The sequence below is a fragment of the Aulonocara stuartgranti genome (assembly GCF_965226115.1).
Source record: "Aulonocara stuartgranti genome assembly, chromosome: 23".
In the NCBI taxonomy this organism is placed as follows: domain Eukaryota; kingdom Metazoa; phylum Chordata; class Actinopteri; order Cichliformes; family Cichlidae; genus Aulonocara; species Aulonocara stuartgranti.
The window spans coordinates 50,569,206-50,583,802 of record NC_138958.1 but is presented as its reverse complement, the minus strand read 5'-3'; the positions used below and the strand labels follow the sequence as shown (position 1 = coordinate 50,583,802).

Here is a 14,597-nt window from a genome sequence, read left to right as displayed (position 1 = left end):
CAGCTGTGGATTATTCATTGTTGTGTCTGATACTTAGAACTGTGAGGAAGAAGCTACACAGTTAATCAGGGTCCCCTCTCTCTGAATCAGGAAAGGTGGGCAGGCCGCGTGTGGGCCGCGGGCCATACGTTGAGTATCACTGTTTGAAATGTGAACATTGTTCTGCTGCAGTCAATGGACTAAACCAGAGAAGAAGAAAACAGACTTTACCATGAAGATCCTCAGTGTGGATCAGTATAATATCAGCCTGATGTCTGCAGTTTAGTGTCAGCACAACTTTCACATCATATTCATCTCAGCACAACTAAAACATGCTGACTGACCTCAGAGTTTCAAGTTTACATCCTGGACTCTCCAGGAAACCACACAGATGCTTCACTCCTGGATCCTGCAGGTTGTTCCAGCTCAGGTCCAGCTCTCTCAGATGGGAGGGGTTGGACTTCAGTGCTGCTGCCAGATAATCACAGCTGATCTCTGACAAACCACATCTCTCCAATCTGTATAAAGAATGAAAGATGTAAGTTTATTAGACAAAGTGCTTGAAATCATTCAGTGTTTCATCATCTGTTCAGAGCTGAAGAAGGTTCAGAATGTAGAAGTTTAGAAAATGGAAACTCCAAACAGCTGAAGCCAACAGGAAGCAGCTTCAAACAGGAAACTGTGCAGAGTTTCAGACTATATGTCCTGATGCAGCCAGTTGGATTTTGGAGATTTGAATCTCTGTTCTGTGACTAAGTCCTTGAATCATTTCTTCCAGTTGGTCCAACAAGACAGACTAAGTATTGGACATGTGTTGTGGCTCCATCAGGGGAGCTTCTAAATGTGATGTGATGGCCCCTCTGGGTCTGTCAGGTCACAGCACTGAAGAGAGCTCAAACTGGGCACACAGTTGTTCCAGTCTGGACCAAAGACTCTATACTGGGACTGAGGGACTGCTTTGACTGCACCCACTGGGACTTTTTAAAGGCTCATGTTCTCACTTACATCATCAATTTCTACTGACATTTCTTTCTGGGAAAAATGGGGATTACTTTGGAAACAGGAAGTATTTTCCCCAATAAGCAGCCCTGGATTAGTAAATCACTCCAACATGTTCTCAGGCAGAAGAAGCTGTCTTGTTATGAGGGAGAGAAGAAAAAGATTGAGGCACAGAAACCTGTTGAAAGAGAGATAAAGCAGCTAAAATCAGGTGTAAGAGTAAAGCAGAGGATGAGCTGAATAAAGGACACTCAAGGCTGGCTTGGAAAGGAATGAAGTCCATGGTGGGGATGCAGAACAAGGAGCAAAGATGAATGTGATGCTGAATCAGCAGAAGACTTGGACTCATTTGATTCCAGCTTTGATATCATTGATTTCAATGAAGAGCTTTGTGATTGTAGCAAAGGGCTGGTAGCTCTGAGAGTCCCACTGATGAGGTGTTTGTGTGGAAATCTCTTAGTGGGACCAAAGAGAGAAAAAGCCCTGGTCCTGATGCTGTGGGAGGGAAATGATTGAAGTGTGCTGTGAGGAACTGACTGGGAGATTTTCACACATTTTCCAGTCCTCCTTGGAACAACAGGAAGTTCCCAGCATATGGAAACAAAGGTTAAGTGTCCTATGGCACTCAGTGATGATGGTGCTGTGGCCCCACCACCTCCACCTCTTTGTAAAGGAACTAACTGTAATCTGAAGCTTCAAATGGAACTAAGACTTCCTCCACTAGGTGGCAGTGTCTGATGAGAAAGTGTTAGTGGAGCTGGCCTGGAGTCAGAAACAGGAAGATGCAGGATTTGGGCTGAAATGGGCAAAAGTGGTTAGCACTAGTGCCTTAGAGCAAGAAGGTTGTAGGTTGAAGCTTGTTGGTCAGCTGGGCCTTTCTGTGGAGGTTGGATGTTCTCCCACAGTCCAATGAAATGCTGCTTAGGTTCATTGGTGCTTCTACATTGGCTGTAGGTGTGGATGTGAGGGAGTGCTTCTCTGTCTCTCTGTTGGCCCTGTGATGGACTGCTCACCTGTGCAGGTGGACCACGCCTCTTCCCCTATGACAGCTAGGGCACAGGCTGCAGCCCTGTGAGCCTAAGCTGAATAAACAGTTAGCAAAAATGATCCATAGATGGCCTGAAATCCCCCAGTTAGCAGTTTGGTAGATAGCTATGACATGCTAATCCCATCCAGCAGCTGTATTCTACCTGTAAGCTGATCCCTGCTGAGCCAAAGCACTTTTTCATATACAAATTACAACCTTTAATAGAAACCTATTGGTCAGCATCTTATTAGCCTGCTGTTAGCTTCATTCCACAGAAAACTGAGAGAAACTAACAGAGTTGATAAAGAATAAAGAGAAATGTGCTGATTTAAAGCCTTTGAAGTGCTTCAGATGATCTCTGTCCACTTCTGTCCACTCATTCATTCATGTAAGCTTTCTAATGCAGCTTTGATCTTCACAGTCTGCTTGATGAAACTCATTCTAACCCTGAATGTCAGAGTGTTCCTCCTTCTCTTTCCCATCATTCATGCTGGCAGTGGAGGAGATTTGGATGTTGGACTGTGTTTTGGATGATGTGTGTGTTTGTGTTGGACTGCTGTCTGTAAAGCAAACGCACATTTTGCTTTGGATTTCAGTGTCACACAGACTTTAAGGTGCAATGAAGAGTTTGAGAGTTTCACAGTGAATTTTCCAGTGGAGGATTTTTCTTCTTCTTTGAAGGTTTGAAATGTGAACATTGTTCTGCTGCAGTCAATGGACTAAACCAGAGAAGAAGAAAACAGACTTTACCATGAAGATCCTCAGTGTGGATCAGTATAATATCAGCCTGATGTCTGCAGTTTAGTGTCAGCACAACTTTCACATCATATTCATCTCAGCACAACTAAAACATGCTGACTGACCTCAGAGTTTCAAGTTTACATCCTGGACTCTCCAGGAAACCACACAGATGCTTCACTCCTGGATCCTTCAGGTTGTAGTTGGAGCTCAGCTCCAGCACTCTCAGATGGGAGGGGTTGGACTTCAGTGCTGCTGCCAGATAATCACAGCTGATCTCTGACAAACCACAGCTCTCCAATCTGTATAAAGAATGAAAGATGTAAGTTTATTAGACAAAGTGCTTGAAATCATTCAGTGTTTCATCATCTGTTCAGAGCTGAAGAAGGTTCAGAATGTAGAAGTTTAGAAAATGGAAACTCCAAACAGCTGAAGCCAACAGGAAGCAGCTTCAAACAAACACAACAAGAGAAAAAACTCTGAATGTTTCACATTAAAGTCGTACATTTCTCATAAAAACAGGACAAAGACTTGAAAAAGTCGTGTTTTTCCTTCCAGGAACCACATGGCTTCACTTTTAAAGGTGAAGTGTGACAGAAATGGACATATTTGAAGTCCAACACCTTTTTCCAGTCACATTATTAAAGCAGACAAACTACAAGCTCATTTTCATTCCAACAAGTCATCTTCTGACCTGGACTAACAACACTGGTCTCTATGTGCAGCTGGCTGTGAGACCAGTGCTCAGGGAGCGTCTACAAAGTGCAACACTGAAAGAACATCACACACTCATTTGCTTCCAGCACTTTCACACAAACATCTACTGTCATTATTGTCACCAAACTCTGTGGATCCTTTATTGCAAATTCAAATGGGATCAAATGGTCAGACAAAAGAGGGTTATGAGGAAATATGATGAAATGTTGTGTATTAGCAGCAAGTTATTGAATCATTTTCCTCAGAAACCAAACAAAATGATTGACAAACATGTTTTTACAAACTCAGTGTTGGACTTGGATCAGCAGGATAAGCTGATGTTTAAAGGCATTTGAGTCTCGCTGTATGAGAGTCCAGTTCTTACTCAATATTTATGGATGATGTTCTTTCAGTGTTGCACTTTGTAGACGCTCCCTGAGCCTCACAGCCAGCTGCACATGGACCAGCTGACATTACCCAGCATTAGAGGCGGCTGTAAAAAATTCATGTTCCCATTTAAATGGTTTTAATTTGAATAAAACGATGTTGATTCATTCAATCCTGAATCGATGTTTAATATAAATGTATTTTGCCAGAATCTCAGGTTAAAGCTCACAAACTATTTCAACAAGCAGCAAACAGCTAAAACAGTAAATGAGAGCAGCTAAACACACAAAGATGGAAACACAGAGCGTGGATCGTTCACTCGACGGCACGTACACGGACACGCCGTCGGGGCTGAAAGTGGACAGCTCACAGATCCTGAAGCTGCAGGTTTCATCTGTCTCCAACCAAAACTGAGTGAAGCAGCAGCAAAAGAAGATCCAAACTCTGCTTCACGTTTGATCAATATGCTCATGAATTCTCTCTGACTTTGGCTGTTCCTGCCTGCACAGCTCTCTCTCTCTCAGTGTACTCCAAGAACAGCTTCAAACATCTGTTTCTGCATCATTCACTGTTTATTAGCCACCAGTCTGCTGTTGTGTTCAGTGCTGTCGGCCTCTGACAGTAAAGCCTCATTTCTGCTGTTCCATGGAAACTTTTTAAAATGATGACAGATTACAAACTCTCAGCTGTGTCTGTAATCAAACCTCTGTAACTTTGCTTCACTTCAGCAGCATCAGCTCATGTTCACATGTTGCTTCATGGTTTGCTTCAGTTTTTGATCGACTGCAGAATATTTTGAAGGTTATCTGCTATAAAAAGCCAGAAGAGGAAAATCTGCTTCATGTGTTTCTGTTTGATCCTCAGTGACTTTGACACAAAGGCCTCTGCTGTGATGATCACACCTCTGATCAAGTCTCACAGTGTCACAACTGATAAATGATCAGAGTTAGAATATTTCTGACTGTCTGCTGTGTGCCGTGACCTTTGACCTGCTAAAGACAGTCAGCTGTGGATTATTCATTGTTGTGTCTGATACTTAGAACTGTGAGGAAGAAGCTACACAGTTAATCAGGGTCCCCTCTCTCTGAATCAGGAAAGGTGGGCAGGCCGCGTGTGGGCCGCGGGCCATACGTTGAGTATCACTGTTTGAAATGTGAACATTGTTCTGCTGCAGTCAATGGACTAAACCAGAGAAGAAGAAAACAGACTTTACCATGAAGATCCTCAGTGTGGATCAGTATAATATCAGCCTGATGTCTGCAGTTTAGTGTCAGCACAACTTTCACATCATATTCATCTCAGCACAACTAAAACATGCTGACTGACCTCAGAGTTTCAAGTTTACATCCTGGACTCTCCAGGAAACCACACAGATGCTTCACTCCTGGACCCTGCAGCTTGTAGTTGTTGTACAGGTCCAGCTCTCTCAGATTGGAGGGGTTGGACTTCAGTGCTGCTGCCAGATAATCACAGCTGATCTCTGACAAACCACAGCCCATCAATCTGTATAAAGAATGAAAGATGTAAGTTTATTAGACAAAGAGCTTGAAATCATTCAGTGTTTCATCATCTGTTCAGAGCTGAAGAAGGTTCAGAATGTAGAAGTTTAGAAAATGGAAACTCCAAACAGCTGAAGCCAACAGGAAGCAGCTTCAAACAAACACAACAAGAGAAAAAACTCTGAATGTTTCACATTAAAGTCGTACATTTCTCATAAAAACAGGACAAAGACTTGAAAAAGTCGTGTGTTTCCTTCCAGGAACCACATGGCTTCACTTTTAAAGGTGAAGTGTGACAGAAATGGACATATTGAAATCAATGATATCAAAGCTGGAATCAAATGAGTCCAAGTCTTCTGCTGATTCAGCATCACATTCATCTTTGCTCCTTGTTCTGCATCCCCACCATAAATATAAAGAGGCAAAACTCACATTTTCCAAAATCCTCTTTAAGCTTCGACAATAAAGGAAGATAGTTTTATACAAGTCTTTGTGGTTTTCTTGTCACCCAGATGCCCGAGTACTTAAACTTGTTATAGCTGGGTTTAAAAGGGGCTAAAATACACAAAACTCCCCAGTTGTCGTACAGATAGACTTTGCCTCGCTCTTCCCAAAATTCACTTTATATCCAGAAATTGTCCCAAATTCCTTAAGTATGCATTAAGGTGACCTTGAGGCTCTTAAAGGCGCCTATAAATAAAACGTATTATTATTATTATTATTTTAAGTCTATCCAAAAGTTTGCGGAGGCTGTTCGATGGGTTGGAAATAAATAAAATCATGTTGTCGGCATAAAGAGAGACTTCATGTTCGATACCCCCTCGATGTTTTCCCTCAACACCAACACATTGTCTCAGAGCAACAGCTAGCGGTTCAATGGCAAAAAGGAGACAGAGGGCATCCCTGTCCTGGGGGGCAGATTATTGTTAGTCCGGACGGCTGTTAGAGGGGAGCAATACAATACTTTTATCCAAGATACAAAATTAAAGCCACATTTTTTAAGCGTATAAAAAAAAATCCCATCTCGCCCGATCCAACGCCTTTTCTGCGTCAAGCCAAATTACGGTTTCCAATGTATCACCTTTAACATGGGTATAAATGATATTTAATAGAGCTCTAATGTTCAAAAAAGAGTGCCTAATAAAGCCCGTCTGGTGAAATAATGGAGGACAAATACTTGTGTAAGCGACGGGCCAACACTTGAGCCAGGATCTTGGTGTCTGTGTTGAACAAAGATATTAAACGACATGAACGACAATCTAAATGGTCTTTTTCCTGTTTTACAATTAAACACATCACTGCTTGATGCATTGTTGGAGGCAACGACTGTGAGAGGAAGGATTCTTCAAAAGTTGATTTTAACAGTGAATTCAGTCGGTCAGAAAACTTTATGAAAAAATCAGATGGATACCCGTCGGGGCAGCAGATTTTCCAGACTGCATGCTCCGTACGGCCGTTTCAATTCCAACATTAGAGACAGGTTCCTCCAGACTAGCGATCGCATCTTCTCCCAAGGAGGGAATATCAAACACCTTATTGAAATCATTGTGGATCTCAAGGATAGTTTGGTTGTCTGTAGACCTTATTCCCTGGTCATTGTAGATCTCAAGGATAGTTGGTTAGCTGTTCTTAGTCGCAGCTGGTGAGCTGATAACTCGCCTGTTTTTTCTCCATGTTCATAAGCGTAGCTGCAACTTTGACTAATCTTGTTTTGTAGATATGAGATTGTATTCAGTTTGTCATTGTAACCGCTGTGTATATAATACAGGCTCAGGAGAGTGGCTGTACACAGCATGTAGTTTAGTGTCACGGTCGCAGTAGCTGACCGTATGGAGAGTGTGTGGAGGACTCAGGCGCAGACACTGGCGCAGACATGAAACTGAGTTTTGAACGAAAAGCGAGCCTTTATTTCGGCTGAAGACATCAAACAAGGCAGAATCACAGTGAAGAGAACTAAACTGGGGAACTAATACTATAATAAATCATGAAGACACGGAAAGCTATGGCTAAGAATACAAAAGACTGGGCATGAAAATATGGAGGGTGGGAACACAGATGACGCGACACAGAGACTAAATACACATGAGGGATGATCAAGTTCCAAACATTAAAACTGTCAAAACTGCAGGGGGGATTGGCTGTTCCAAACCTGAAATATTATTTCTGGGCAGCTCATGAGACCCCTGACTGTATGGTTGCGGGATTTGTCTGAAACTCAGTGGCTAAACATTGAGAAGACAATGTGCGAAAGATCATTGGAATCCCTGCTTTTTTCTAACATTTCAATTAAAAATGTGCATATGGGGGAACGGACGAGGGTCACACTAAAGATTTGCCGTAGAATCAAACAATCATTTGGTCTTCCAAAAGAAATTTCAATGTTATCAAGCCTCTCCTCCCTGCAGGGTTTTTCTCCTATTGTGGAAGACTCTGGCTTCAGAGCATGGTCAAATAGCGGGCTTCATAAACTTTGTCATGTTGTGAGGAATGGGCACCTGAGCTCATTTGAACAGTTGAGGTCAGTTTCGGCTTCCTTCTTCTGACTTTTTTAGATTTCTGCAGCTAAGAAGCTTTTTGACAAAACATAAAGAATGGAGGCAAGTTTTGGAGCCCTCACCCATTGAGGAAATATTTCTAAAAACATTTCAAAGTAATTCCTCCCCAAAATTAATCAGTCATTTTTATAACACATTTATGAGTTTCAATACAAATGCAACTTTGGATATTAAGGCAAGGTGGGAAGCTGAGACTGGCACTCAAATCTCAGAGGACACCTGGGAAGATGTCATGATCCTGGGTCCTTTTGACCCAGCGTTTTGTGTTTTCTCTTCGCAATTTTGGTTCTGTTCTCCTCTGATTAGTGTTTACTCTGTTCCCCCCGTGTGTTCCTGTATCTAGTCCGCGTTTCTTAGTTTGTGTCCTTTCATGTGTAAGTTCCTGTTTTATTGTGAAGGTCTGCGTCTTATGTGAGTGTTTTCAGTTTGCCTCCCTAGTCTCGTTATGTTAATCACTCCCAGCTATGTTTCCCACCTGTGTGTAATCTCCCTGTGTTCTCTGAGTGTATTTAAGTTGTATTTTCTGTCTTAGTAATTGCTGGTTCATCTGTGTTGTTTCCCCTCGGTCTCCCTGCGTCTCTCCGTGTATATTTCTCCGGATCTCCCCGCATCTTCGTTCTGGTTTGTCTTGTTAGTTCTACCCAGTTTAGGTTTTCCTGTTTCACGGTACCCACGCCATTGCTGTTTGTATTTTCGGTTGTTAAATAAACACTCATCTGCACCAGAGCTGCCGCATTTTGGGTCCTATCTCGTATTCCACACGGCTTGCCCCGGCAAACCATGACAGTACGAACCAGACACTATGGACCCAGCAGCTTACAACCCTTCTGCGGAGCTAAAGGACGACATCATTTTCACTGTGGAGAATCTTCTCAGCCTATGGCTGGAACACCCCCCGGAAGAGCTTCGCCGCGCAGCGGAAGACCGGCTGCAACGGCTCTTTTCCGGCCTGCCATGGCTATTGGAATCGCTTCCCCCGACCATGCAGGCCTTTCTCCACCTCACACCACACCTTCTCTCCGCCACTACTACCTCGCAGCCTCACCTACCGGATGTAGTTTTGCCCGGCCCGTTGGAGCCGTCTGCGGGGAGGAAACGTCGATCGCGCCGTCGGCGCGCCACCCCACAGCCGGACGTTCGGACTTCTAAATCGCCGGCTGTGGTGAGTGAGGATTCCTTTCCGTTTTCAGACTGTTTGACTGTTCATTCAGGGGCGGTGTTCTGTGCGGCAGATGATATCGGGAACAGCATATCACCTGCTCAGCAGCCCCTCTCAGCTCAGTCTCCAGTGCCTGTTTCAGCTCAGTCTCCAGTGCCTGTTTCAGCTCAGTCTCCAGTGCCTGTTTCAGCTCACGCTCCAGTGCCTGTTTCAGCTCACACTCCAGTGCCTGTTTCAGTTCACGCTCCAGTGCCTCCAGGGTCACCTGTAGCTCAGGCCCCCGTAGCTCTAGTGCAACCTGTAGCTCAGGCCCCTGTAGCTCCAGTGCAACCTGTAGCTCAGGCCCCCGTAGCTCCAGTGCAACCTGTAGCGCAGGCCCCTGTAGCTCCAGTGCAACCTGTAGCTCAGGCCCCCGTAGCTCCAGTGTCACCGGTTTCGCACACTCACATAATGCAGGGAGACAGCCTAAGTTCCAGTCTGGGGCCCGTCCAGCCCTCGTCTCGTGTCTCCGCTGGAGGGTCCGAGGGACCGCTCCGGCCTTCGTCTCAAGTCTCCGCTGGAGGGTCCGAGGGACCGCTCCGGCCTTCGTCTCCTGTTTCCGCTGGAGGGTCCGAGGGACCGCTCCGGCCTTCGTCTCCTGTTTCCGCTGGAGGGTCCGAGGGACCGCTCCGGCCTTCGTCTTCTGTTTCCGCTGGAGGGTCCGAGGGACCGCTCTGGCCTTCGCTTCCTGCCTCGTCCGCTGGAGGGCCCGAGGAGCCCGTTCAGCCTCCTGTCTCCGCTGGAGGGCCCGAGGAGCCCGTCCGGCCTCAAGCCACGTCAGCTGGAGGGCCCGAGGAGCCCGTCCGGCCTCAAGCCACGTCAGCTGGAGGGCCTGAGGAGCCCGTCCGGCCGCCTTCTGCTCCTGCTTCGCCTGGTCCAGCTTCGGCTTCTGCTTCGCCGTCGCCTGGTCCAGCCTCAGCCTTAGCTCCTGTTTCGCCGTCGCCTGGTCCAGTCTCTGCCTCAGCTGCTGCTTCGTCGTCGCCTGGTCCAGCTTCATCCGAGTCTTCGTCCTCGTCTGGTCCGGCCTCCGTCTCTGCCACGCCTGGTCCAGCTTCTGCCTGTGCTTCGCCCGGTCCGGCTCCAGCCTGTGCTTCGCCTGGTCCAGCCTCTTCCGGGTCTTCGTCTTCGCCTGGTCCGGCTCCGTCGTCTGTGGCTGCCACGCCACCGTCTGGTCCTGCCTCGTCTGGTCCGTCTGGTCCTGCCCCGTCTGGTCCGTCTGGTCCTGCCTCGTCTGGTCCTGTGCCCACCGGGCCTCGGCCAGTGCGCTTGACACTGGAGCGCCGCCGCTGCCTTCCGCGCGGCCGGCCTCCTGAACTGCTCCGTCGTCTCCTTCGTCGCCGCCGCTGCCTTCCGCGCGGCCGGCCTCCTGAACTGCTCCGTCGTCTCCTTCGTCGCCGCCGTTGCCTTCCGCGCCGTCGGCCCCCTGAACTGCTCCGTCGTCTCCTTCGTCGCCGCCGTTGCCTTCCGCACGGCCGGCGTCCCGGACTGTTTCCACGTCGTCGCCGTTGCCGTCCGCACGGTCGGCCCCCTGGCCGGCCCCCTGAACTCTTCTGTTTTGGACTCCTGTGCTGTCGGCCCCCTGGCCGGCCCCCTGAACTCTTCTGTTTTGGCCTCCTGTGCTGTCGGCCCCCTGAATTGTTCTTTTTTGGGGCTCGTGTTTTGTTTTGGGGCTTTCTTGTGCTTCGGTGTTTTTGTTTCGTGCCCTCCTTCCTGGGCCCCCGCCGCCCGCCCTGGTCGGGTTGTTTTCTGTTTTTTGGGCTGTCGGGGGCCAGCCCTTGCGGGGGGGGGGGGGGGGGGTACTGTCATGATCCTGGGTCCTTTTGACCCAGCGTTTTGTGTTTTCTCTTCGCGATTTTGGTTCTGTTCTCCTCTGATTAGTGTTTACCCTGTTCCCCCCGTGTGTTCCTGTATCTAGTCCGCGTTTCTTAGTTTGTGTCCTTTCATGTGTAAGTTCCTGTTTTATTGTGAAGGTATGCGTCTTATGTGAGTGTTTTCAGTTTGCCTCCCTAGTCTCGTCATGTTAATCACTCCCAGCTGTGTTTCCCACCTGTGTGTAATCTCCCTGTGTTCTCTGAGTGTATTTAAGTTGTATTTTCTGTCTTAGTAATTGCTGGTTTGTCTGTGTTGTTTCCCCTCGGTCTCCCTGCGTCTCTCCGTGTATATTTCTCCGGATCTCCCCGCATCTTCGTTCTGGTTTGTCTTGTTAGTTCTACCCAGTTTAGGTTTTCCTGTTTCACGGTACCCACGCCATTGCTGTTTGTATTTTCGGTTGTTAAATAAACACTCATCTGCACCAGAGCTGCCGCATTTTGGGTCCTATCTCGTATTCCACACGGCTTGCCCCGGCAAACCGTGACAGAAGAGGTGTTCGGTGAAGCCCATCTGGTGACTAATTCTGGGCTGTGGAGAGGATTTAAATGGAAGGTGGTCATGAGATATTTTAGAACCCCAGAGATAATTGCCAAAATGAAGCCTACAAATCCTGACACCTGCTGGCGAAATTGTGGTACTTCTTTAGGAACCCACTCACATATATTCTGGTCATGCCCAAAAATCTGCTCACTTTGGAATGACATATTTAAAGTTCTCAGTACAGTTTTCCAACAACCATTAACAAAAGACCAACAGTTAGCCATTTTAGGAGTCTTACCAAAGGGTTTTGCGGGAAACAATAAAAAGTATCTCTTAAGAATCTTGCTTACAGCAGCACTAAAGTGTATCACTATTAAATGGCTGAATCTTGACCCACCTTCATATAATATGTGGATTGATAAAGCAAGAGAAATTTACCAGATGGAGGAAACAACATCTGCTCTGCAGATTCAGAGAGAATTGTTTACTGAGCGTTGGCGACCCATACATGCTTTACTGTTTCAATAATTTAGCATAGGTCTGTTTCGTTTTGTACATTTACGGCTAAGTTTGTCACATGTTATTTAATATTACATAAAGTTTTTGTTTTGTTTTCTTTTTGTTATGTTGTTGTCTGTTTGTTTGCTTGCTTGGGTTTTGTTTTGTGCTTCCTAATTGCAGTTCTTATTTTAATCTACATTTCTGCATTGCAGTTCCTGTAACTCAAGGCCAATATCTGACAACCTACAGACCTTCAATCTGTATAAAGAATGAAAGATGTAAGTTTATTAGACAAAGTGCTTGAAATCATTCAGTGTTTCATCAACTGTTCAGAGCTGAAGAAGGTTCAGAATGTAGAAGTTTAGAAAATGGAAACTCCAAACAGCTGAAGCCAACAGGAAGCAGCTTCAAACAAACACAACAAGAGAAAAAACTCTGAATGTTTCACATTAAAGTCGTACATTTCTCATAAAAACAGGACAAAGACTTGAAAAAGTCGTGTTTTTCCTTCCAGGAACCACATGGCTTCACTTTTAAAGGTGAAGTGTGACAGAAATGGACATATTTGAAGTCCAACACCTTTTTCCAGTCACATTATTAAAGCCGACAAACTACAAGCTCATTTTCATTCCAACAAGTCATCTTCTGACCTGGACTAACAACACTGGTCTCTATGTGCAGCTGGCTGTGAGACCAGTGCTCAGGGAGCGTCTACAAAGTGCAACACTGAAAGAACATCACACACTCATTTGCTTCCAGCACTTTCACACAAACATCTACTGTCATTATTGTCACCAAACTCTGTGGATCCTTTATTGCAAATTCAAATGGGATCAAATGGTCAGACAAAAGAGGGTTATGAGGAAATATGATGAAATGTTGTGTATTAGCAGCAAGTTATTGAATCATTTTCCTCAGAAACCAAACAAAATGATTGACAAACATGTTTTTACAAACTCAGTGTTGGACTTGGATCAGGAGGATAAGCTGATGTTTAAAGGCATTCGAGTCTCGCTGTATGAGAGTCCAGTTCTTACTCAATATTTATGGATATAAATATCCTTCTAAACGTCAGTAAGACAAAGGAGCTGATAGTGGACTTCAGCACTAAGCAGGAGAGGAACTACCAGACCCCCGTCATCAACGAGTGCCCAGTGGAGAGAGTGGACAGCTCATCACGCAGGACCTGTCATGGTCCTGTCACATCAACTCCGTGGTGAAAAAGGCCCGTCAGCGTCTCTACCACCTCAGACGCTTGAGAGACTTCCAACTGCCCTCCAAGGTGCTCAGGAACTTTTACTCGTGCACCATAGAGAGCATCCTGACGGGAAACATCTTAACCTGGTTCGGGAACAGCACCATGCAGGACAGACGAGCTCTACAGAGGGTTGTGCGATCAGCTGAGCGCACCATCCGCTCCAAGCTCCCTGACCTGCACTCAATCTACAGCAGGCGGTGCTGGACCAAGGCCAGGAAGATCGTGAAGGACCTCAGCCATCCCAACAACGGACTGTTCTCTCTGTTGAGGTCAGGAAAGCGATTCCGCTCCCTGAAGACCAACACAGAGAGACTGAGGAGGAGCTTCTTCCCGCAGGCGATACGGTCTCTCAATCACACCACCACACAGTACTGACCCACACATATAGTTCTTACACACACACTGGTCATTCTGGACATTGTTTTCACTTCATCACTTAAATCACTGCTGCTGTTATTGTGTATATATTTATTTATACTTCTTGTGTATTTTGTTCATACATTCTTATATAGTTCTATATTGTGTATTTTGTTGTACAGTTATTTTATTTTCAATTTAATTTATATATTTTATCTTATTCTTTCCCAGTGTGTTGTACAGTTATTTCATTTTTAACCTTAATTTATATTTTATTCCTTCCTAGTTAAATTTACCCTTTTTAATTTTTCATATTTATTTCCTATCTTATTCATAGCCTTTTCCTTTTTTGTTTTCTTTAGGTCACGAGCAGTTGTCAAAGCATTTCACTACATATCGTACTGTGTATGACTGTGTACGTGACAAATAAAAATTTGAATTTGAAATTTGAATTTGGATGATGTTCTTTCAGTGTTGCACTTTGTAGACGCTCCCTGAGCCTCACAGCCAGCTGCACATGGACCAGCTGACATTACCCAGCATTAGAGGCGGCTGTAAAAAATTCATGTTCCCATTTAAATGGTTTTAATTTGAATAAAACGATGTTGATTCATTCAATCCTGAATCGATGTTTAATATAAATGTATTTTGCCAGAATCTCAGGTTAAAGCTCACAAACTATTTCAACAAGCAGCAAACAGATAAAACAGTAAATGAGAGCAGCTAAACACACAAAGATGGAAACACAGAGCGTGGATCGTTCACTCGACGGCACGTACACGGACACGCCGTCGGGGCTGAAAGTGGACAGCTCACAGATCCTGAAGCTGCAGGTTTCATCTGTCTCCAACCAAAACTGAGTGAAGCAGCAGCAAAAGAAGATCCAAACTCTGCTTCACGTTTGATCAATATGCTCATGAATTCTCTCTGACTTTGGCTGTTCCTGCCTGCACAGCTCTCTCTCTCTCAGTGTACTCCAAGAACAGCTTCAAACATCTGTTTCTGCATCATTCACTGTTTATTAGCCACCAGTCTGCTGTTGTGTTCAGTG

The 14,597-nt window shown here is 45.5% G+C and overlaps 1 protein-coding gene across 1 annotated transcript in view; it reads right to left on the bottom strand.

Annotated features, from left to right (window-relative positions):
- Positions 1 to 14,597, bottom strand: part of LOC309701485 (NACHT, LRR and PYD domains-containing protein 12-like) — a 1,029,495-nt gene that overhangs the window by 10,420 nt on the left and 1,004,478 nt on the right. Inside the window, exon 14 of the mRNA XM_082525721.1 lies at positions 324 to 497. Coding sequence (XP_082381847.1) covers positions 324 to 497 — 174 coding nt within the window. The remainder of the gene's footprint in view (positions 1 to 323; positions 498 to 14,597) is intronic.